The 25,079-nt window shown below is 38.8% G+C and overlaps 1 protein-coding gene and 1 pseudogene across 1 annotated transcript in view; one reads left to right on the forward strand and one right to left on the reverse strand.

The window, feature by feature from the left end:
* ANAPC1 (anaphase promoting complex subunit 1) overlaps positions 1 to 25,079 on the forward strand; it is a 98,403-nt gene that overhangs the window by 72,904 nt on the left and 420 nt on the right. The window contains 9 exon segments of the mRNA XM_043604003.1: positions 1,346 to 1,432; positions 4,252 to 4,369; positions 5,318 to 5,395; positions 5,758 to 5,825; positions 6,844 to 6,982; positions 9,112 to 9,198; positions 10,897 to 10,992; positions 12,710 to 12,908; positions 19,006 to 19,140. Coding sequence (XP_043459938.1) covers positions 1,346 to 1,432; positions 4,252 to 4,369; positions 5,318 to 5,395; positions 5,758 to 5,825; positions 6,844 to 6,982; positions 9,112 to 9,198; positions 10,897 to 10,992; positions 12,710 to 12,908; positions 19,006 to 19,140 — 1,007 coding nt within the window.
* LOC122466891 lies at positions 16,381 to 16,945 on the reverse strand (annotated as a pseudogene).

Raw genomic sequence — 25,079 nt, forward strand, 5'->3', positions numbered from 1 at the left:
ACAGCTCTGTTTCCTCCTTCCCCCATATTACTATGAAAATTCTTTTTATTTTATGATTTTTGTAAACTTCTTTTTCTTCCAAAGTAAACTCCTGCATCTCTCTTGTTCTTTTTTTTTTAATGTTTATTTTTGAGAGAGGGAGAGATAGCGCGAGAGCGCACACACGCACACACACATGCTTGTACTACCAGGGGAGGGGCAGAGAGAGAGAGGGAGACAGAGCATCTTAAGTAAGCTCTAAGCAGACTCTGTGCCGACAGTGCAGAGCCCAGTGTGGGACTCAAACTCGCAAACTGTGAGATCATGATCTGAGCTGAAGTTGGATGCTTAACCGACTGAGCCACATAATAAAATATATATGTATATTATCTGCAACAGTGTTTTTTTTTTTTTAAGTTTATTTTTGAGAGAGAGAGAGACATAGCATGATTGGGGGAGGAGCAGAGAGAGAGGGAGACACAAATTTGAAGTGGGCTTCAGGCTCTGAGCTGTTAGCACGGAGCCTCACGTGGGGCTTGAACTCTTGGACTGCGAGATCATGACCTGAGCCGAAGTCTGATGCTTAGCCAACTGAGCCATGCAGGTGCCCCAACAGTGGTTTTATATGATGCCCAGTGAACCATCTTTATTTCAAAATATTTGTAAGAAAAACTCTAGAACTTTAGATTGATCTGCCTGATTACCATGCGGAGTTTGAGCAAGAGTAAAATAATATAAGGAAAATTTAAGAAGATTTTATGAAGACTATGTGGCCCTGATAAAAGTAAGTTTATAGTATTGATAAGAAAAAAAGCTGTTTGTAGAGGAATTGTTGTTTATACATTCATTGTAACTTCTTTTGATAACTTTTGCCTTTTTCATTTTGTCTTTCATTCTAAGGAGATGCTCAGACTTTACAGAAACAGAAAAAATAGTTTGAGAATACCCAGTTAAAAACCCTGTATTCTTAGAAGTCAAGTTTATTTTTCTGTAAGTAGGTATATGTAGAACCAGAGAAGAAGTGGTGTCCTTCATTCGTGTCTTTTTCAGTGTCTATAATCTCTAGGATTACATTAATGGTCCTCAGTATGGTGATATTTTAGGTTCAAAAACCATGCTTATTAATTCAGGTTTTGGATTTAATATTTGTGAGTTGTTGCTTTTGCTTTCAATAGTAGATGGTCTTGAAATGGCTTAAAGACTAACTGAAAAGTGAGACATTCACAGCATTGACACATTTGCATTCATCAAGGCAAGTTGTCAGTATGCCTTGCCATGGCACTCCACTGAACTGATTCTCAAGAAGGCCTTGGGAGTTTGCACAGTATAATTAATAACCTCTTTCACTCCGGCCTTTGTTTTGCAGGTACTCTTTGAGTACATCAAACTCTTCCATTGCTGCTCTCCTCTGTGCCCTTTACCCACACTTCCCAGCTCACAGCACTGACAACCGGTGAGTCTAGTGATTCTGTCCTCAATGTGATCTTTCTCAAGTTCTCCAAGGGATGATTGTGCTTTGGTTCCATGGACTCATTTCCAAACTAGTTTATTCTCTTCTTGAACTTAGTTACCTTCCTGGCTAAATCTTTTAAAAAGTTTCTCTAAATATTAGACCTAAAGATAACTTCGGATAGCTGTTGGACTGATCCATCAGTTTTCCACCATCCTTCAGTCGTTAGAACTGCTGTAAACCCCAAATGTGGGCCAAACAAAGTTAACTTTAGGGAAAAATTCATTAAGCAAAAGATAGTAGCCAACAGAAGCTGCAGATGATATGTTTTGTACTATAATTGTTTAATTCCAAGAGAGAAATTGGTTTGATTTAGTGGCACTATCCACTGTCTATATGAATTCCTTTTTTTTTCCATCTTTTACATGAATGCCAAGAACTTTTTTTTTTAATTTTATTTGTTTTGAGAGAGAAAGAGTGGGAACAGGGGAAGGGCAGACAGAGAGAGAGAGAGAGAGAGAGAGAGAGAGAGAGAGAGAGAATCCCAAGCAGGCTCTGTGCTGTCAGTGCAGAGCCTGACTCGGCTCATTCTCATGAAATGTGAGATCATGGCCTGAGCTGAAATCAGGGGTCAGACACTTAACTGACTGGTCTGTCTAGGCATCCTGCATGCTGAGAAGTTTTGTATAAATGAAATGGAAGGGACATGAAAAGCAAAATGCAGCAAAGAATCAGAGACAAATTAGAAGTGGCATTGAGCCGTAAGACCTCACACATGTAGAAAAGGTCTGATAATACAGAAGTTCTGCATTTTAGAGCACAAAGAACCATCAGCAGCTCTTCAGTTTTCCCCAGAAGTTTCAGGCATCGTTGGTTTCCACTGGATCCAGAGGAAGGGAAGAAAATAGCTCCTTATATTCCAGAGACATCTGCAGTGACCAGTGCATTCAGCTCATCTGCTAAGAAAAGCCTCAAGAGATGGAGCATTAATTGTAGTAACTAAGCTGTCAAACTATAGCATAATGTAGTTTAAAGTGATAAATGAAAGTAAGCTGTTTTGTAAAAGCTGCCTAATCTGATGTCCAAACTCTGATGATAGGTGGAGCACAAGAATATTCTTGTTAAAATAATACAACTCTGACAAGTGGTCTCTGGTCAACTTAGGAAAGACTTTTTGAACTGTTAAAGCCAATTATTGGTTAGGGTACAACAGAGAGCCGCACTCCTATATTGCTGGTCAGAGAATCATTTGGTGTGGCTATTTTGAACAAAGCAAGTTAGTGATCAGCACCAGGAACTTTTATGTAACTGATAAATATCATTTTTTTTCTGGCTTTGAGTTGCTTTCAATTCTTTTTTTTTTTTTTTTAACGTTTATTTATTTTTGAGACAGAGCATGAACGGGGGAGGGTCAGAGAGACAGAGTGGGACACAGAATCCGAAACAGGCTCCAGGCTCTGAGCTATCAGCACAGAGCCCGACGTGGGGCTCGAACTCACGGACCGCGAGATCATGACCTGAGCCGAAGTCGGCCGCTTAACCGACTGAGCCACCCAGGCGCCCCAAGTTGCTTTCAATTCTAATCAGTTTATAGGAAAGGGTAGGTTTGGGTGAGAAGAGGAAGGCTATTGCTGTAACTAAAGTTTAAAAAGAAAAATTTTAACTCTCATCCTTTTATGACATCTTAAAATGCCATCTTAAAAATTTTTTTCGTGTCGAAATGCTGAAATACAAATTTTAAAGTTTAAAAATTTTTTTGGAAAACAGAAAAGCACACAGAAAGAAAAATATTACTGTAATCTTACCCATTAGTTTTTGGTGTCCTAGATTCCAGGTGTGCGTATGCATTTGTGTAGAGAAGTGTGTGTATGTAGAAGAGCTTTCCTTCTCCTTCTACTGTCAACCCTGAAGCCAAAAACCAAATAACTAGAAATAAGTCCCTAGGAAGGTAAAAAATGCATGTGTGGGGCAGAAAAGGATTATTTGAGAAATTTTATAAGGGATGAATTATTTTCACGTTAAGATAATTTTTACCTCCTTTAAAACCTCTTAACTGTGAAAATGCATGTAAGGAATTCTTGGGTCGAGGATCGTGTGTCTGTAATTTATTTTATTTTTATTTTATTTTATTTTATTTTATTTTATTTTATTTTATTTTTTTAAAATTTTTTTTTCAACTTTTTTATTTATTTTTGAGACAGAGAGAGACAGAGCATGAATGGGGGAGGGGCAGAGAGAGAGGGAGACACAGAATCGGAAACAGGCTCCAGGCTCCGAGCCATCAGCCCAGAGCCTGACGCGGGGCTCGAACTCACGGACCGCGAGATCGTGACCTGGCTGAAGTCGGACGCTTAACCGACTGCGCCACCCAGGCGCCCCTATTTTATTTTATTTTATTTTATTTTATTTTATTTTATTTTATTATTTTTTAATGTTTATTTATTATTGAGAGAGAGACAGAGAGTGTGAGCAGGGGAGGGGTAGAGAGAGAGAGGGAGACACAGAATCTGAAGCAGGCTCCAGGCTCCAAGCTGTCAGCACAGAGCCTGATGCAGGGCTCGAACTCACGAACTGTGAGATCATGACCTGAGCCGAAGTCAGTGGCCTAACCAACTGAGCCACTGAGGCGTCCCTGTAATTTTTTAAAGAGAATCTGTCCATTGCTTTTTAACTGAATCTTGTCGTCCTCCGTCAGGATTGCTGTCATGGGAAGATAGCAACCCCCGCTTCTGTTGTGGTTCAGGGTGTCAGCAGCAGCAGGTTGTAGAGCTCACACTGTTGTCCCCTGTTTGTTACCTCCTCCCTGTGTTTTCTGTGGATAGGTATCATCTCCAGGCTCTGCGGCACCTATATGTGCTGGCTGCAGAACCGAGGCTCCTGGTGCCTGTGGACGTGGATACAAACATGCCCTGCTATGCCCTTTTAGAAGTTACCTATAAGGTAATTCTTTCCTCCTTCCATTTATTTGTAATTTTGTTACCACTCATACCTGTTTGCAGCTCAAATATTTCAAAAATGTTGTCCTTTAAAAGAAGGCAGTGGTAAATTAACCTCTTATAAAAATTGAAGCTTCTAAAATTTGTGTACATCCTGCCAGGCCATTTGGGCTCGTTTATAGTCTATGAGAGCAATATTTTAGAGGTCATCAGCTGCTCTTTTGTCCGTGGAGCCTATGGTTTGAAAACGTCCGTGTTTGAAAATGACCGTGTTCTAAAGAAGAGTTAAATTAGAACTATTCTTAGATTTGTTTGCAGGGTGCTTTAAAGCCCAAGATCATGTATTTGATGAGAGATCTTTGATTTAGATGTACAGATTATATAAATAAGTCATGTGTCTATCCTTCCTTCATTCAGAATATTATTAAGTACTTTCTGTGTATCAAAACTATGCTAGGCTCTGGGGTTCAAAAATTAAACTGTTGTATTCCTTAAGGGACTTCTGTCCACTGGGTGGTCAGGCATGGGTGCAGTAAGAATAGAGTGGTAATTGGGAGTATGTGTAGAATGCAGGGGGCATAGAGGGGAAATGCTCCATCTAGCTGTTGAGGATCGGGGAGGTCGTCGCGGTGGACACAGGGTTTGGGCTGAGATTTGCCAGCTGAGCAGGGGCACGTTTCCAGTAGCAAAGACAGCGTGTACAGAAACCCAGAGGCCTCAGAAGTGCACTGCTAGCATGTGAAGTGCAAGGCTCGAAGTGGTTGGTGTAAGGTGATACAGGTCCAGCAAAGGATTGTAGGCTTAGCCCTTTAAGACTTGATGTCAGAGAGCATTGTATGCCATTTGACAATCTGTGTAGAAAGTGTGGGGAAGAAGTACAGAATGATGTTTCTTCTTTGTAGCTTCCCCTAACTGCATAGTGAATTGTGGCTGTTCTTTTACATTTGTGAAGGGTACTCAATGGTATGAACAAACCAAAGAAGAATTGATGGCCCCTACCCTTCTTCCAGAACTCCACCTTTTAAAGCAGGTAAGTGGGATGTGATTTAGGGAGATGCACACAAGGGATCAGTTCAACTAGAACAGTATAGCATCAGAGATAGCTAAATAAAAGCCTCTGCTTTCTCGGTGTTCTGTAGGAAATCAGAAAGCAGCCCCAGGAGGAGTTGTCAGGAGGAACAGAGAAAGTCTTTACTTGGAGGTCTTTACTGATAGGTTAGATGGCCTCAGAACTTGATTCACAGACATATGTGTCTGGAAATGGAGCTTGTTAACTTTTCAGTGTCTCTTTCTGGCCCCGTTGTTTTTATTTCCTCTGAGAAACATGGGTTTCATTTTTCAAACCAGCGCTTTTTAGCATTGGATTGACTGTGTTCACATTTATCTTGGCAGATTAAAGTAAAAGGGCCACGATACTGGGAACTGCTCATAGATTTAAGCAAGGGAACACAACACTTGAAGTAAGTATATTGAATTTCTTAGATGTATCTGTGAAGTGAATAAAGTATATGGGAAGGTAGAAATTGCAGATTCTTCACTGGAATGGTCCTTGTTACCCTTTGATCTCATTCAGGACAATATGTAGAGTATATTTTGAATAAAGTGGTTTATAACTTTGAAACACAGTTTGAATTATGAGATTCAGTTTAGAAAACAGTTACATTTATTCAGTGAGAAACTTGAAGTGACATAAGTTGGTACAATAATGGAATTGTCTGTTGTAGCAGTAATGAGAGGTAATCAGTGTAAGAAAGTAAGGCTGGAAAAAAAAAAAAGTAAGGCTAGCATATGTGTCCATCTACTAAAGGAACTTTATAACCATTGATGTTTGTCAGACCACATCTTTTGCATCTTTTTGTCATTCTTTTGTTGGATTGTTCTCATAAAATTAAAATCATGATAGATTGCTTTTGGGTGGAAATAGTCATATGCCAGTAGTCGCTTTAATGAACAGAGTGTTAATTTTATGCATTAAGTAGTGCGTAAGTGTTTAAATTTCCAAAAGGTTTAACAAGCCCATAAAAATTGTTATGGTTTGGTCCCAATTTATTTTTCCCTTAAAGTATATGTTAGCTGTTTTCTATATTGTCCTTTTTAGATTTGCAGCATTTTTTTTTTCTGCTGCACACCAATCAGCAGGTACTTAGTACTTCCAGTGTCCCACTCATAGTGCTAGAGGATAAAGGGAATATGAAGAAGTGTCAGATGAAATACTGCCTTTGACGCTCACACTTGAGCAGAGCCCCTTCTTACAAGTTCCATGAACAAGTTCCATGAACCCAGACACCAAAGAAAAGTAGAACTTCATTTTGGCTTTCTCATAGGGACTGATTGAATTAGACTCAGTAAATAATCATATGCCTTACTGGAAAATAATAAAGACGTCATTTCACGTGAACATGGTGTGGAGAGACACTCTGTTTCCAGCTGAGAACTGCAAATAATACCTCCTATAAAATCATTCTTGTTTTCTTTCAGATCAATCCTTTCTAAGGATGGGGTTCTATATGTTAAGCTCAGAGCGGGTCAGCTCTCCTACAAGGAAGATCCGATGGGGTGGCAAAGTTTGTTGGCCCAGACTGTTGCTAACAGGAACTCTGAAGCTCGGGCTTTCAAGGTAGTATCGATTGGCTAAAAACTCAAGGATGAGAGGGAATGATTACAAATCCCACTGTCCCACCCAAAGCATGTACTTGTGTGTTGACAGTTACGGTACCGTTTAGGCGAATCTGCTCTGTCCCGTTGCTGCAAACTGTAAAGGCTGAATGGCCGTGGGTCGGTCTGTTGTTTCATGTAGCAACCACAATACAGTGTGGACCGCCTACCCAGCGTCTAAGGATGCTTTACATTTAGCAGCAGGGACAATGTATCTTAACACTATAAAAATGTATAGTTTAATAGTTTTACTTATTAATCTTCACGTTAAGATTTGCCTAATTCATGGCAGAAATAGAGAAAATTTTTTGTAAGGTAGCACTAATTAGTTTCATTCTTAACCCCCATTCCCTGTTTGTTGCTCTAATCTTGGTGAGGATAAAGTGAGGACAGCTTTATCAATTTGCTTTATGATTCTCATAGTACTTGACTGCTAATGCAAGAGTATTTAGAATGAAAAAGTCGTTGAAGTAAGAGTGTGTGAGACACGGTGGTGCCCACTGTGGTCAGTACATATTTTACTCTACATTCCAGAACTCAAATAAGTTCCCCATGCTAGAAATGTGTTCCTCAGTCTAACAGTGAAATGTCTCAGCTTAACTGCAGTTTTCAGGAATTCCCCGAGCAAATGTGTTCTGCAGAAGATATATTGAGTGGCTGTTTAAAGCAGTCAGGACCCCTGGAGGGTAGTTGTGGAGGCAAAAATGTGGCTGGCGGACTGGCTGAGTGGTGGCCCGAGGACTGGATTAGCATTCTTTGTGTTCCCTCATAAGGAGATAGTGTTTATTTTAATTGAACACACATTTCATTTTGAGTCAGTTACTTATGACTGAGCCTTTATGATAGTTCCCAGGGTTTAAATAGATGTAGTTGGCATCAGCGTATTGGTTCGGCAGTATTTGATAGGTTGTCTATGAAATAGTCTTGGAGGACTTTTGGATACTGCTTAACTTAAACACTGTTGTTTATATAAATTAGAGCCCATCTTAAACACCCTAATCTAATTTGTAAAGAAAATAGGTAAGTTTACACTTGATTTTGAATTGGAAAATTACATAAAGATTGAAAGACATCTCAATTTCCTGCTTGTTGGGAATTCAGAAGTAAAATATAAACCTCAGTGGAAAATGGTAATACTTTTTAATACTTTTATATTCCATTTTCGGTCTTGAACTGTGAGTGATTTTTTTTGTGTGTGTGTGTCTAAATACACATAAAATTTGCTGTCCTAGCCCTTTTTTTGAGTGTACAGTTCAGTAGTATTCAGTCCATTCACTCTGTTGTGCAGTCTCCGCCACCATCCATCTGCAGGACTCTTTGATCGTGTAAAACTGAACCTCCGTACCCATTGAACAGCAGCTCCCCGTTCCTTCTTCCTCCCAGTCCCAGGCACCTGCCATTCTGCTTTCTGTCTCTGAATTTGATTACTCTAGGATCCTCATATAAGTGGAATCATCCGGTCTTTACCTATTTGTGAGTGGCTTGAGTGGTACATAGGCTTTTGTCCTTATCTTTTCAGTAACAGTTCTACTTTCTTTCTTTCTTTTTTTTTTTTTTAATGTTTTATTTATTCTTGAGGGAGAGAGAGACAGAGCATGAGTGGGGATGGGGCACAGAGAGAGGGAGACACAGAATCCGAAGCAGGCTCCAGGCTCTGAGCTGTCAGCACAAAGTCCGATGCAGGGCTCGAACCCACAAACCGTGAGATCATGACCTGAGCCGAAGTCGGACGCTCAACCAACTGAGCCACCCAGGCGCCCCAGTTCTGCTTTCTTACTTGTTTTTCAGTTAGTTCATGAAGAAGAGGGGAGAGCCTTTTGGGGGCAAGCTGTATAAGAAACTCTTATTTATTATTGGCCTCTAATAAATCAGTTGCTCATATTTGGCTTGTGCAGAAAAGCTTCTTGTAACTTCTTAGCAGAACAGGTTGGTGAAGTGCTAGCAAGTTTGTACAACCTTGGGCTTAATGGGAACATTGTGTGAAAACAGTGAGGTTGATTTCCTACAACTGCATATATTACAGTTTGAGTAGTAAGGAAAATAACCTCTAATATCTCACTTATATTTGTTGCTGCTGTTTATTTTTTTCAGCCAGAAACAATTTCAGCATTCACTTCTGATCCAGCACTTCTGTCATTTGCTGAATATTTCTGCAAACCGACCGTGAACATGGGTCAGGTATGTGTCATATGTTTTGCTTATTAGACTACAATTTGCTATTATTTCTACCTGCGGACACCACCATAAACCTCTGTAACATCTGGACCTGTCTTTGAGATTGCTGATACACCTCAGGTATGTTGGATGATTTTTGCTTGGCAAATGCACATTTTTCATAGACTAAAACTGTTAAATTCGATAACTGCCTACCTTGATACAAGAAACGACTTAAGGTTTTTTTTTTTTTTTTTTAAATTTTCTTTTATTTAAAAAAATTTTTTATTTAACTTTTAGTTAACATGCACTGCAGTACTGGTTTCAGGAGTAGAATTCGGTGATTCGTCACTTACATACAATACCCAGTGCTCATCACAAGTGCCCTCCTTAGTATCCATCTCCCACCCAGCCCATCTTCCACCTACCTCTCTCCATCAGCCATCAGTTTATTCTCTATTGTTAAGAGTGTCTTGTGATTTGTTTCCGCTTTCTTCTTTTTTCTCCCTCTTCCCATATGTTCATCTGTCTTCTTTCTTAAAGTCCACATATGAGTGAAATCATATGGTATTTGTCTTCTCGGATGGACTTCTATCGCTTAGCATAATGCAGTGTAGCTCCATCCATGTCATTGCAAATGGGAAGATTTCATTCTTTTTGATGACTGAGTAATATTCCTGTGTGTGTGTGTGTGTGGTGTGTGTGTGTGTGTGTGTGTGTGTATAAAAGACGTTAATTTCGATAAGGTGATATTAACGTGCATTGTTGTACTGATTGCTATTTTCAGTGTTTCTTACCTTTCTCTTACTTTTACGTAATCTTATTCCTCTGTGTTTTATAACACTTTTTTCTGTTGGTCATAAAACTGTTGTTCTCTTCAGGATTCAAAGGGTGCCCAGTGGATATGTTATTTAATCCATCATTGCAGATCGCAAAGCTTGGATGTAGGAATTTGCTATCTGGGATTGGTCACCTGTTGCCTATAAGTGCGTGTAGCTTTGGGAAAGTTTTTAACGCTCCAAGATGCAGTTTCCTCATTTCTAAAAGTGGGATTATGGTAGAACCTACCTTACATTGTTGATTTGAGGGTTAAATGAAATAATTTTAACCCCTTTAACATATTGAATCTTTACTATTTACTAGATACTTTGCTCAGTACTTTATGTAATTTTCTCATTTTTCTGACTCTGGGGGTAGGTACTTTATCATTCCAGGTTTACAGATGAGGAATCCCACTCAGAGATCTCACATGCCCAAGATCACACAGCTAGTAAGGGCTGGGCATGCACTCAGGGCCACAGGTCTCTGATGAAAGTCCGTGCCCTTCCTTAAGCCTAGCTGGATTTGGCTGTGCTGCCTCCTCCATGCCTCTTCTGCTCAGTGTTTTCTGCTGCATCTTTGTGGATGCTGGGTTTTCTTTCTGGATCTTGCTCTTGCCAGCCTAACCCAGGGCATATCTCTATGTGTCCTGTTTGCTCATTTACCCCTGCTGATCCTTCCTCTCCTCACAGCACTTACATCCATATCTGTCCTTTGGGACTTTGTTATATTTTATTGATGTTTAGTGTTGCATTCACTATGATTTATAAAGAGGTAGCTGTTTTACCCTATAATGTCATTGACTGCAGAGCTTAAGAATTGGCCATAGTAGTTGCTATGCAATCTTGAATTGATTTTGGAATATACATTGATGTGCTACAAAATGTTTCTGATTTTTCACAGAAACAGGAAATTCTGGATCTGTTTTCTTCAGTACTCTATGAATGTGTCACTCAGGAGACCCCAGAGATGTTGCCTGCATACATAGCAATGGATCAGGTATGGTCAAAAAACATATTCTAATTCTGATGAGATTTATACTGTATTTTAAGTAACATACTGAACCATGAGGTAAGGTTCCCTCTGTGTCCCATCTCTTTGGTCTCTCATTTGCTTTTAGAAATTCACAAAAAGGAAACCCTATAAAACTTGAAAACTGTATATGACAAAAAAAGCTTAGAATTTATGATAACAGGAATGCCTCTTAGTGGATTGTCTTACTCTATGGTCCCCATTCTTCCCTTTTTTTCTCTTCCCCTGATTAGCAGAGGAAAAGAACATTCCCTCCCTTTTCTCCCCCAGCATCATTGGGTGGTCTCTTGTATCCTTCCTGACAAAGCCTCTTCAGGGATAGGATATGCCAATGAGCAGTAAATGAACAAACAGTGCCCTAGTGATGGCAGTAATGTGAAATTATGTCTGCGTGATTAAGCTTGCAAGAGGTTATGGTATCAGTATGTAGTGATTTAGGAAACTAAATCACTTTAAAATTTTTGTGGTGTTGCTGTTTTAAAAGAGCCTGAAAGTTGTAATGTAGAAAATAATGCTTAATAGCTTCTCTAAAGGATGAGACCAATTTATTCAGTTTTGGTTATTAGTAGTACATATGACTTATGTCATGTGACTTTCAGACCCAAAATTAAGCTAAGCCAGTAGGTTTTTAACTTGGCTTTAATTTATATAAGGAATCTTAAAAATACAGATCTTCAAATCCTATTCTATATCATCTACTGAATCAGAATTTCATCACTGAATCAGAATTCTATATCATCTACTGAATCAGATGAGGTCCAGGTCTGTGGTTTTAAACAACTCTTTAAGTGAATATGATATGATGAGTTCACAGATAAGTATTTGGGACTCATTGTTTAAAGCCAAAGGAAATAATCTGTAATGGCAAAATAATCTCTCTTGAAAAGTGGGAAAATGATGTTTAGGCAGGGGATAATTCCCAAAAACCTGCAAATCACATTCTGTTAAGTAGCATTCTTACTTAAAAGGCACCTTCTAATATAACCAGATGGCCCAGAATGGCATTATTGTCTGGTATCCATCCACGTTTTTTAATTGGAAAGTATGATTATATGATACCCACTCTGAGACTGCTTTCTCATAACACCTCTCTATCTAGCAGCCAAGTAATGAGTTGTGTTTTTCATTTGTTGGCTGGAAGTATTCCCTTTTTATGCTCTGAACCGTTATCCCTTCACAGTTGTGGACAGGTGTCTGCAGAAGAACATTCCCGCTGGTTGTAGCCATGGTGACTTTGCAGATGGGTCCCAAGAGCAGTATTATCAGTAGTATTGTGTTTGCCTTCTGAGCCCTGGGATCCCTGGCCCGATCCCAGCCAAATCGTTGTGCCCCACTTGGGTTTCCCAGAAGTGACTGACTGGCAGGAGACCTGGTGGGTTTTCATTTTTCAGAGCCATTGAGGCAAGAATGAGCTCATTTGCCACTGTTGCTTTTACCGGAAGCTATTTATGTGGGGATCGTATTGAAGAGAGTATTGAAGAGTAGATGTGTATCTGTACCCATTGGAGGGCTCCTCTGTGGGGCAGATGGCATCAAAACATGGAATGGATTCTCCTCTGCCCTTTATTGATCTATGAGCCGTATTTAAAAAATACTCTATTGATAATGCAACTCTGAGGAAGAGACAGTTAGGGCCCCTTCACTCTTTAATGAAGTGGACTGCTTTTCCTTTTGTTTCTTCAAGGCTATGAGAAGACTAGGAAGAAGAGAAATGTCTGAGACATCTGAACTTTGGCAGATAAAGTTGGTGTTAGAGTTTTTCAGCTCCAGGAGCCATCAGGAACGGCTGCAGAACCATCCTAAGCGGGGACTCTTTATGAACTCTGAGTTCCTCCCTGTTGTCAAATGCACTATTGATAATACTCTGGACCAGTGGCTACAAGGTAATAATAGCATCGTGCCCTGTGCTTTTAAGATACATTGGGACTCAGGCTTTTCTGTTGTGACATTTTCTTTTGTTGGTAAATAAGATAAATCTGAGTATAAGCTAGAATGGCTATAGATTTAATGTTTTCAGTAACGAATTGGACTCTGATTATTTACTTCAACTTCTTTAAAAATATATTTAACTCTGCTTAATACAACTATATATACACACACATACGTGCGTGTGCATGTACATATCTGTTATACACACATATATATTGTACACACACACGTGTGTGTGTGTGTGTGTATATGTATATACGTGGCATTTTAAATGTATATATATACATGTATATATATATGGTATTTAAATACCACTTGACACTTAGGAACTTGTTTTAGCTTTTCTAGCATCAGATCTTGTTTCCTTTCTAGCACCTTTATCGGCTATTTCTTAGGGGTGTAGCCTGTCACCTACTTGTGAAGCCAGTAGCTATTTTCTTCCCTTTCATGTGTCTCCACTCTGTTTACACTGAAAACTTGATGTGTGCTTAGAGTGAATGTTTGTTTTACCAGCTCTGTGAGTCAGTCAGTGGGAACCTGGGACATCAGGTGACTGTGGTTTGGAAGTACAGACTTGTGACTGCAGGGGAATTGTAAAGTTACTCCTAATAGTGTGGAAGTAATTATGCCTCATGTGAGACAAGTGATGAGCCTTCTGATTTATGGAAATCTGTCTGATGTGTGATAATATGTCTGAAATTGATTTTAAGTCAACTCCTTCGTCTTTATACTCTTTTCAGTTCATTCAAATACCTTCTGATATATATCTGACAGCAACCAGTTTTGGGTAAATACTAACCCTGGTAACATAAGTAGTAACAATTCTTGATGCGTTAAAGCTGTTGGTAAGCAGTAGATTACTATCTTGACAGTTATTATATTAACCGTGCTTGAATATTATTAAAGTAAAAATTATCTACTGTAATATTAGGAAATACATTTCTGAAAAAAAAATTGTCAACCAGATTGTGAAGGATATACATGGAAAACAACTGTTTCAAACTCCAAGTGTTTGTTTAATACCTACATTGTTCTATCATTTTCTCTCTGAATTCAAAAGGTCATGTAGTTTTAAACTTTTTAAAAATCTCATTTTTGTTCTCATTTTTGGGGAAAATACAGATTATTATATAGGTTTTGATATTTTGTATTCAGTTCAGCATTTGATCATATATAGCAGACCTTTGCTCTTGATAAGAAGTATGTCTTTAATCCTTTTCAGATTGTCTGATTTGCACATTTTGTATCAGTAATGAAACTTCGGCAGTGACTAGAGCACTTTCTATAATAGTGCCCTGAATCGCTTTTTTCTTATTGCTCTTTTAGGGCATTTGGTGGTTTACAACACTGTTCTCTACCAAATTTGACTTGCCACTATGATTGCCAAAAATGTGCATTTATTTTTTAGTGGAGAACCATCACTTTATAAATTGAGGTAAAATTGATTCCAATTTTGTATTGGTTTCAATAGAATGCATTATATTAATTTCAGGTATACAGCATAATAATCTGATATATGTATATACAGCAAAGTGACCACCATAGTAAGTCTAGTTATCATCCATCACCATACTAGTTGACCCCCTTCATCCTTTTTACCCACCTCCCAACCCCCTTCCCCTGTGATAACCACCACTCTGTTCTCTTTATATATGAGTTTTGTTTTGTTTTTTAGGTTCCACATATACATGAAATCATATGCATTTGTCCTTCTTTGACCGACTTATTTCACTTAGTGTAATACCATCATAGTCCACCCATGTTGTTGCAAATGGCAAGATTTCATTTTTTTGAATGGTGGAGTAGTATTCTATTGTGTATATATACCACATCTGTACCCATTCATCTGTTGATGGACTCTTAGGTTGTTTCCATATCTTGGCTATGGTAAATAATGCTGCAACAAACTGAATATCTTTTTGATTTAGTGTTCTTGTTTTCTCTGGATAAATACCCAGCAGTGGGATTGCTGGATCACGTGATAGATCTATTTTTAATGTTTTGAGGAACCTCCATACTGTTTTCCATAGTGGCTGTGCCAGTTTGCATTCCCACCAACAGTACAAGAGAGTTTCCTTTTTTCCACATTCTCTCCAACACTTATTATTTCCTGCCTTTTTGATAATAGCTATTCCAACAGGTGATATTCCAACAGGTGAGGGGGTAATACCTCATTGTGGTTTTGATTTGCATATCTCTGACAGTGAGGTTGAACATCTTTCATGAGTGTGTTAGCCATCTGTATTGTTCTTGGGAAAAAATGTCTATTTATGTCCCCTGCACATTAATTGGATTTTTTTTCTTTTCTTTTCTTTTCTTTTTTTTTTTTTTTTTTTTTTTTTTTGCTGTTAAGTTTTTTGAGTTTTTTCGTGTCTTTTGGGTATTAGCCCCTTATTGGATATATGATTTGCAGATATTTTTTTCCCATTTAGTAAGTTGCCTTTTCATTTTGTTGATGGTTGCCTTTGCTGTGCAGAAGTTTTTTAGTTGGAGGTAGTCCCACTTGTTTATTTTTGCTTTTGTTGCCTTTGTTTTTGGAGTCATTTCCAAAAATTCAACACCAAAGACTGATGTCAAGGATCTTACTAACCATGTTTTCTTCTAGGAGTTTTATAGTTTCAGGCCTCACATTCAGGTCTTTAATCCATTTTGAGTTAGTTTTTGTTTATAGTGTAAGATGGTACATTTTTATTCTTTTGCATGTGGCTGTCCATTTTCCCCCTCACCATTTATTGAAGAGACTGTCCTTTCCTCATTATATATGCTTGACTCCTTGTTGTAAATTAATTAACCTTATATGTGTGTGTTTATTTTTGGGCTCTCTGTTCTGTTGATCTATGTGCTTTTATGTATTTAATACCAACTATTTGATTAGTATAGTTTTGTAGTATAGTTTGAAATCTTCCTTTCCAGTTTGGATGCCTTTTATTTCTTCTTTTTGCCTAATTGCTATGGCTAGGACTTCCACTACTGTGTTGAATACAAGAGGCAAGAGTGGGCATCCTTGCCTTGTTCCTTGTTTTAAATGAAAAACTGTTACTTTCTCTGTGTTGAGTATGATGTTAACTATGGTTTTGTCATATGTGGCCTTTATTATGTTGAGGGTACATTTCTTTTATATCCACTTTGTTTAGTGTTTTTATCATAAATGGATGCTGAATTTTGTTAAATGCTTTTTTTTGTATTGAGATCACGTGATTTTTATCCTTTATTTTGTCAATGTGGTATATCACTCTAATTTGTAGATGTTGGACCATCCTTGCATTCCTGGAATAAATCCCACTTGATTGTGGTATATATGATCCTTCTAAAAGTATTGTATTTTGTTTTTGGTGGTGGTGGTGTTTTTGAGGAACTAAAAAAGGAATTTGTTTATTGAGGGTAAAAGGATGCAAAAAATATAAAAATCAAAAGCTTATCTAGCTTTCACTGACTTCTTTCTCTGCTTGTCAAATGGGGGTTAGATTTTATTTGTATAGTTCCGAGGGTCCTGATCTGGTCATGGAATCCTTTATACAGGGGGAAGCTGTGGGACAGATTCCTTAAGAGATCCTTTAGGAGAACTCTTATCAGGCTGCTCAGTGTTGCCTGCTTCTTTCACTTCTGCTTCATGTATACCACAAAATATTCATTGCATGCAATGGTGAGCCCAGCAGTCAGTGAAAAGAAGCCCTGGAAGCCTACTTTGCCATCTCAACACTGGTCCACATCCTTCATTATTTTGTCTACGGCCATAGGGTCTTTCTGATTTTCTAAAAATCCAGAGAACTCCTTTTCCATGAGTACTTTCAGGTCCTCCTTTGCCTTTGTCCCCAGCAAACCTGTGAAACCTGAACATCATGGTTTCCATGGCATGTTCCATTTGAGGTGGCATTTTGGTGAGGTCTGTTGAAACCTTGGCCATAGGTGTGGTGGGAACCCTTTTAATATATTGTTGACTTCAGTTGGCTAATATTTTGTTGAGGATTTTTGCATCTATATTCATTAGGAATAATTGGTCTGTAAATTTCTTTTTTTGTGGTGTCCTTGTCTGGTTTTGGTGTTAGCTTAATTCTGGCCTTGTAAAATGAGTTTGGAAACATTCCCTTCTCCAGTTTTTTGGAAGAGTTTGAGAATGATATGTGTTGAATTTTGTTTGAATGTTTGGTAGAATTCACCAGGGAAGCCATCTGGTCCTGGACTTTTGCTTGTTGGGGGGTTTTAGATTACCTGTTCATACTCCTTCCCAGTAATCAGTCTATTCCGATTTTCTGTTTCTTCCTGTTTCAGTCTTAGAAGACCTTTGTTTCTATGACTTTACCCTTTATCCATTTCTTCTAGGTTGTCTAATTTGTTGGCATGTCATTGTTCATAGTAGTCTCTTATGTTTTTTTTTTTTTTTTTGGTGGCAGTTGTAATTTCTTTTCTCCCATCTTGCATAGGTCTGTTAAATATGCTGCTTTTTCTTTTATTCTGTGCCTGCTCAATTTATATTTATTCTTATAGCCTCAATATAAGTGCCCCTTTCTCATAGGCCTTTTTTTTTTTTTTTAAATTTTTTTTTTTTTTTTTCAACGTTTATTTATTTTTGGGGCAGAGAGAGATAGAGCATGAACGGGGGAGGGGCAGAGAGAGAGGGAGACACAGAATCGGAAGCAGGCTCCAGGCTCTGAGCCGTCAGCCCAGAGCCTGATGCGGGGCTCGAACTCACGGACCGTGAGATCGTGACCTGGCTGAAGTCGGACGCTTAACCGACTGCGCCACCCAGGCGCCCCTTTCTTTTTTTTTTTTTTTTTTTAAATTTTTTTTTTTTTTTCAACGTTTATTTATTTTTGGGACAGAGAGAGATAGAGCAACATAGGCCTTTTAAGATCACACTACTTCAGGCAGCTTTCCTGCCATCTTTCTCTCTCTCTCTCTCTCTCTCTCTCTCTCTCTCTTTTTCTCTCTCCCTTCCTCTCTCCCTCCCTCCCTCCCTCCTATACCCTATTCCTTCCTCCCTTCCCCTCCCCCTTCCTCCTCGACTTTTCTTTATATATCAAAATGTCTTTGTCTACAAGTAACAGAGGGCCTAACTCAACCTGGCTTAAACAATAAGGACACACATAAGCTTACATTATTGGAAGTCCACAGGTAAGGTGGGCTAAGGGTCATCTAATGCTAGTGCTTAAGCCCCATTTCTCTGAGGTTCCATTATTTACACTCTGTGCCTTGGCTTTATCCTCAGAGTGCTTTTTCTTAGAGTAATAAAATGGCTGCTCCTTGCCTCAAGGTCATCAGCATTTTGCACAGAAGAAGAATAGCCTTCTTCTAGGAGCTTTGCCGTAACAATGAGGAAATTACTTTCCCAAAAGCCTCTAGCAGAATGTTGTCAAGCATCTCCTCATGTCTCCAGCTTGAATTGGAACTCATGCACATTCCTCAATCAGTCACTGTGGAAAAGAATGTGTCTTGCTGGAAAGCCTAGGTCTGTTGGTCCCTGAGCCAATCACCGTGTTGAGAGTAGGATTGCCTTGATTGACCTAGGCCACTGGTTCTCAAAGCGTGGTCTCTGGAGCAGCAGCAGTGTGTCCTGACAACTTCGTAGAAATGTGGTTTTTCTGACCCCATCCAAGAAACTTTGAGGATGAGGCCCACTTATCTGTGTTTTAAACAGCCCTCCACGTGATTCTGATGCATCTTAGAGTTTGAGAAAGTCTGACCAGTACTAATCAAGATCCGGTTCTGGAGCTGAAGTCAGTCCCCTCAAATGTTGTATCCTGGAGGGAAAGGTTGTAAAATGGATGTTTGGAGAGACAACTTCAGTGACCACTACATCTTTATAGCACTCATCCCAATTTCTCATTACACATTTGTTTGTATCATTGTGTAAACGTCACTGTCCCTTACAACCCTCCAGACTCTGTGCTGGCATGCACTCTATCTGCTTTACCACTGTAGCCTTAATGCCCAGCATAGTGTATGGTAAGTGCTTAATGAGTTCTGGATGACAAAATAATAGAAGGAAGGCACTCCTCATGCCTCTCAGTTCTGTCATCAGTTGCTTCAGTTCCATTTGTGTTTCTCTCACAGCTGGGGGTGATGTGTGTGTGCACGCCTACCTCAGTGGGCAGCCCTTTGAGGAATCTCAGCTGAGCATGCTGGCCTGTTTCCTCGTCTACCACTCGGTACCAGCGCCATGGCACCTGCCGTCTGTAGGACTCGAAGGTAATTGCAGACCTAAATCCGCTCAGTACCTGTATTACTGACTCACTTAGTTTTTAAGTTTCTTGGTAGGAGGCATTTCTAGTGAGTTATTTTCTTTAGTTAGGCTTTGGTCTTCATTCATGTTTAGGTGTTGAGAACTTTTTCTAAAAAGACCATCTGAACTTTACACATGCATAAACTTTTATTTCTATTTAGAGAAGGATGGATTCTTCTTCAAAGAGCCCCAAACACCATTATATACTAATAAATCAAAAGGATATATTATTTTTCTCTCTTAATTTTTATTAAAGTAATTTTTCTTTTTCTTTATATTTTGGGTTTTTAGTTTAGATGTTTCTTTTTAATCACATAATCTTAATTTCTAATATTATAAAGCTTTAAAATGACCAGGTATCTGGTTTTGTATGAATTTGAACTTTTTTATAATACAGTTTTAAAATATTGGCATCTCACTGTATTTTTCAGAATATGTATTCAGATACAGTTTGCCCAGTAATCTGAATCATAAAATATAATTAATTCTAAGCACCTTTATATCACTTTTAAATTTCTGCTTATTAATTGAGGACTCAAAATTGTTAACATTTTTTTAATGTTTTATTTATTATTTTTGAAAGAGAGAGAGAAAGGGAGTGACAGAGTGTAAGGAGGGGAGGGGCAGAGAGGGAGAGGGAGACACAGAATCCAAAGTAGGCTTCAGGCTCTGAGCTGTCAGCACAGGGCCCGATGGGGGGGGTCTGAACTCACCAACTGAGATCATGACCTGAGCTGAAGTTAGACACTTAACCTACTGAGCCACCCAGGCACCCCAAAAATTGTTTTTAAGAAGAGCAAAGAGTGCTCCATTTAATCATTTAAAATTTAATAACATAACTAGCTTATTGCTGTTTTGAAAACCTCAGATAAAAATGTACCATCTGGAGACTTCTAGTTAAAGCCATGAGGGAATTGCTTATATTGGATTGATTTTCCCACAAAAACAAATATAAAACTTTGGCAGACTATATAAAATAGCTGTTTATTAAAAACACTTTTTTTGAAGTTTATTCATTTTTGAGAGAAAGAGAGACAAAGTGTGAGCAGCGGAGGGGCAGAGAGAGAGGAGACACAGAATCTGAAGCAGGCTCCAGACTCTGAGCTGTCAGCACGGAGCCTGATGCAGGGCTCAAACTCATGAACTGTGAGATTGTGGCCTGATCCTTAACCGACTGAGCCACCCAGGTGCCCCTAAAATAGCTACTTAAAAGAACTAGTAGCAGCCATTCTGGCCAGAATTGATTGAGGGTCCGCAGTACACGAGAGAAGGGAAGCATAATGAGGAAACCCCATATTTACTCTGGCTTTCTCTGAAAGGCATTTGCCACTTCATGGTATCAGAAGTAGAGTCCCAGCAAAAGGCAGTGGTGCTGCTGGGCAGAGGACAGAGGTTGAGTTAACAATTGCATGAGAACCTAGAACTTGAGGAGCTAAATTCCAGGTAGGAGGGAGCAATGGGAATAATAATTCAGAAACTGGACACACTCTTCTCTTGAGACACTTAACCAAATCTTAACCTGCACATGCACAGGGTAAGACTTTTAAGAAATCTAGGAGAAGGCAGGAGGCTAAAAATGTGAACAGAGATTTCAGCAACAGCGTAGTGCCAAGGAGACAAAGGGTAGAGCTCCTGGGCTGCCGAGGTGAAGTGGCTCTGTAAGCATCCCAGCCATTCTGATGAAACAGCAGCAGAGCCAAGCCCTAGGAATAAAGATGAAAACTAAAACAGACAAGACCTGATGTTAGCCTCAAACAGAATGGAGATCTCTTTGCATTCTACCTGCCTTATGGAAGAAAGCATCACCTTAATCTTAGGAAGAACAAAATATGTCTTGAACCTTTAAATTTTTAATACACAGTATCTAGTGTTGAATTAAAAATTACAAGATATAACAAAAGTAAGAGAAACTGACTTATATATGATCTAGATTATTGTAGTTACTAGACTTGGACTTAAAATTTAACTATGATATTATTTCCAAGAAAATAAATGAAAAGATAGAGAACTTCACCAGAAATCTGGAATCAATAAGAAAGAGTTAAATGGAAATTCTGGAACTGAAAAGTATAAGTGGATTGATTAAGTAGTGTATCAGACACAGCAGATAAGTAAACCGGAAGGCTGGTGTGTAGAAAGTAAACAGATTAGGGGCACCTGAGTGGCTCAGTCGGTTAAGCCTCTGACTCTAGGTTTCGGCTCAGGTCATGATCTCATGGTTTGTGGGTTCAAGTCCTGCATCAGGCTCTGTGCTGCCAGTGCAGAGCCTGCTTGGGATTCTCTCTCTTCTTTTCTCTGTGCCCCTCCCTGTTCCTTCTCTCTCTCTCTTATTAAGTAAATAAATTTTTAAAAAAGTAAGCAGATTAAAGTACACAGAGAAAATGGATTGAAAATACAGAAAAGTGTATGAGACGTGGAACATGGTGAAAAAGTCAAATATGCATGTAGTTGGGACCCCAGAATAAATGGAAAGAGAAGATGAGAGAGATGCAGTGTTTGCAGAGACTAAGGCAAAGGGTTTTGAAAAATGGGTAATGGACATCAACTTACAGTGGCAGAATAAATATGAAGAAGACCACACCTAGTCACAGAATAGTCAAAATACTAAAAATAGGAAAAAAATTTAAAGCATAGATTTTCATTCCCAGCCAGGATGAGATAACAGGAATCTGATTTACTCTCCTGTCTAGAACCAAAAACCTGGACAATGCATATGAAGCAATGGCTTTTGGTACATTGTACATGAGGTAATGAAGAACAGTGATCCCTGTGAGATGAGAAACAATGAAATAAGCCCTATGATTGTCCCAGCTTATAGCCTTGAGAGGTCTCAGACTGTGGGGAGGGAGCAAGAACCCAGGTGGAGCCTAGAAGCCTTCTTTTTAAAAAAATTTTTTTTAATGTTTATTTTGAGAGAGGGAGAGAGAGCAAGCAAGCAGGGGAGGGGCAGAGAGAGAGAGAGAGAGAGGATCGCAAGCAGTCTTCATGCTGTCAGTGCAGTGTCCCAACACGGTTTGATTTCACAAATCATGAGATCATGACCTGGGCTGACACCAAGAGTTGCACCCTTAACCAACTGAGCCACCCAGGTGCCCCGAGCCTAGAAGACTTCTTGATTTGAGGTGACAGATCCAAGAGTACAGGAAGACCCAAGGAGCTAGAGTTTACCAGATGGAATGCCAAAGAGAGAGTGCTAGATACCTGCAGAGGGTCACCCTCAACTATCAGAAGAGTACTTACTGGTCAGCACATGCATGTGAAGAAATTATTTGAGACTGGAGGAAGAATTGTCTACATGGATTACCAGTTGTTTACACAGGTTCAGGAACAGTGCCTGTTCTCACAACTTCATAATTTAAGAGGCAGTAGATTCTCAGAAGGGTTTTGCTCTAGTAATGGGAAGCCCTAGACTAAATAGACCTGATCGTATTCTGGTCCCACCTAACAAATCTTAAAAGCGTGACACAAAAGGATCAAACTGTTTTTCAAGAAATGTAATTCTAAAGCAAAGCTCAAGAATATAGAAATACAAAAATATCCAGTACCCAACAAGGTAAATTCACGATATCTGATACACAAAGAAACAGGAAAATAGAACCTATAATCAGATGAAAAGTCAATTACAACTGACCTGGAATTGACACAGATGTTCTAATTAGCAAACAAGGACATTAGAACCGTTCTTATAAGTCTATTCTGTATTTCAGAACCTTGAGAGACATAGAAGATACAAAAGACTGTAACTGAACTTTTTGAGATGAAGAGTACATTGAATGGGTTTAATGGGCAGATCAGACATTCCATAATAATAAATTAGCAAGCCTGAAGACATAGCACTAGAAACTGTCCAAAATTAAATGCAAAAGTAAAAGAAGAAAAAAAGGAAAACAAAGGAACAGAGCATTAAATATGAAGTAAGCTGTGGAACTTAAAACACCTAATTTACATGTGATTGGAGTCCCTGAAGAAGGGAGAAATTGAGGGGGTGGAGTGACAGAAAAAATATTTGAAGAAACAATGGCTGGAAATTTTCCAAATTCAGTGAATCCCAAACATGAGAAATATGAATAAAATTACACTAAAGCACATTGTAACCAGATTGCCCAAGACTGGTGATAAAAAGCCTTAACAACAGCTAGAGGAAAAAGACATGTTACACACAGATAAAAATAACCGTGACTGTGTATTTCTTGTAGGAAGCAGTGAAAGTGATAACTTAGTGGAGTAAAGGACTCAGGGGAAAAAAAAAAAGTCTTATTAGAATTTTATACCCAGCAAAAATATCTTTCAAAAAAAATGACCATGGAATAAAGCCTTTTTCAGACATACAAAGGCTGAAAGAGTCCAGCAGACCCACGCTACTGGACATGTTGTCTAGTAAGTCCTTTGGGCTGAGGGAAAATAGTATCAGATGGAAATAGGGGTCTACACAAAGGAATGCAGAACTTTGGAAATGGTAACTACCTGGGTAAATAGGCAAGATTTATTTCTTTTAAAAATACTTTTTTAAAGACAACAGAATAAAAATAATAACAATGTACTATGGGGTTTATAAAGCATGAAAAATATGACAACAGTAGCTCAAAGGCTGGGAAGGGAGAAATGGACGTACTGTTGGAAGACCCATATACTGATGGGTGAAGTGGTATAATCTCACTTGAAGGTAATCTTTGATAATTTAAAGGTGTATGCTGTAAGTCACAAAGCAATTACTGAAGTAAGAAAACAGAGTCAGAACTTACTGCAACAAAGGAGCTATAATGGAATCATAAAAAAAAACATAGAAAATACTCCATCCAGAAGAGGACGATGGGGAACAGAGAGCAGATGGAGCAAATAGAAAACAAATAGCAAGATGATATGTTTAAACCTAACCATTTCAGTATCACATTAAATGTTAATGGTCTGTTCAATTCCATAGTGTATCAGTATTTTGGGGTTGTTTCATATCTTCCTGTATGTTTTTATTCTCTGTGCATGGGTTTTAGCAAGGTCTGGGGAACACCATAGAGTAACAATTAAATAGGAAATTTGTCTTAATTACTGTTGAGGTTTATTAAACACATTTAATTCAGCTGATTGCAGAGGCCAATCAATAAAAGGAAATACTTAGGAGAAGTACTTGCCTTTCTCATATCCTGTGTAGCGGAACTCTTTCTTGTGTTAGTCATGCCTTTAATCAGAATGCCTCTTGATCATATCGTGAGACTTTTCTCTGTCCATCTTCATGAGATCTTGTGATCCTGTTCCCTCTGCTGTCTGCATGTCTGCTAGGATGCTTGCTGTGGCCTAGAGGCGTAGGGATCATATATATGTATGTTGTAGGGCTAGGAGAAGAGTACTGGACAGTTGCATTTGGTGGGGTAGAGGCAGAAAGGAAGAGGATGCTTAATAGGATTTTTAGGTAATACACTTCCTAATTCCTTTAGAACAGTGGTTCTTAACCTTGGCTGTGCATCAGAATCACCTGGGCAGCTTTCAAACCTCCAGGTGTCCAGGCTGTATTCCACTTCTGAATGACGTTGGGATCTCTGTGGGGCCAAGGTTGAGAACCATTGCTTCTTGGAGGTTGAGGCATTAAATTAAACTTCTCTGTGACTCCCTTTAAGCCTGTGTTCTTTTTTCAGGTACGTATTGAAGACATTGATTATGGTTGTTGAAAGTAGATAAGCACATTTATTAATTATATTTAAGTGATATATAATTAAATAATAGTAATAGTTTCAGATGTAGCTACAGGTCACTTTCTGAAGTACAGGATGGATAAATTCAAACTTACATCAAATTATATTTTGATATGGGAAATTCAGAACTTAAATAGTGTCTTTGGGGAATTATTTTCAAAGGGAAGAATGTCAGCTTTAAATGTGATTGTGTCTGAAGCTTCCTCAAAAGGGTGTACAGC

The sequence above is a fragment of the Prionailurus bengalensis genome, chromosome A3 (assembly GCF_016509475.1).
Source record: "Prionailurus bengalensis isolate Pbe53 chromosome A3, Fcat_Pben_1.1_paternal_pri, whole genome shotgun sequence".
Taxonomy (NCBI): domain Eukaryota; kingdom Metazoa; phylum Chordata; class Mammalia; order Carnivora; family Felidae; genus Prionailurus; species Prionailurus bengalensis.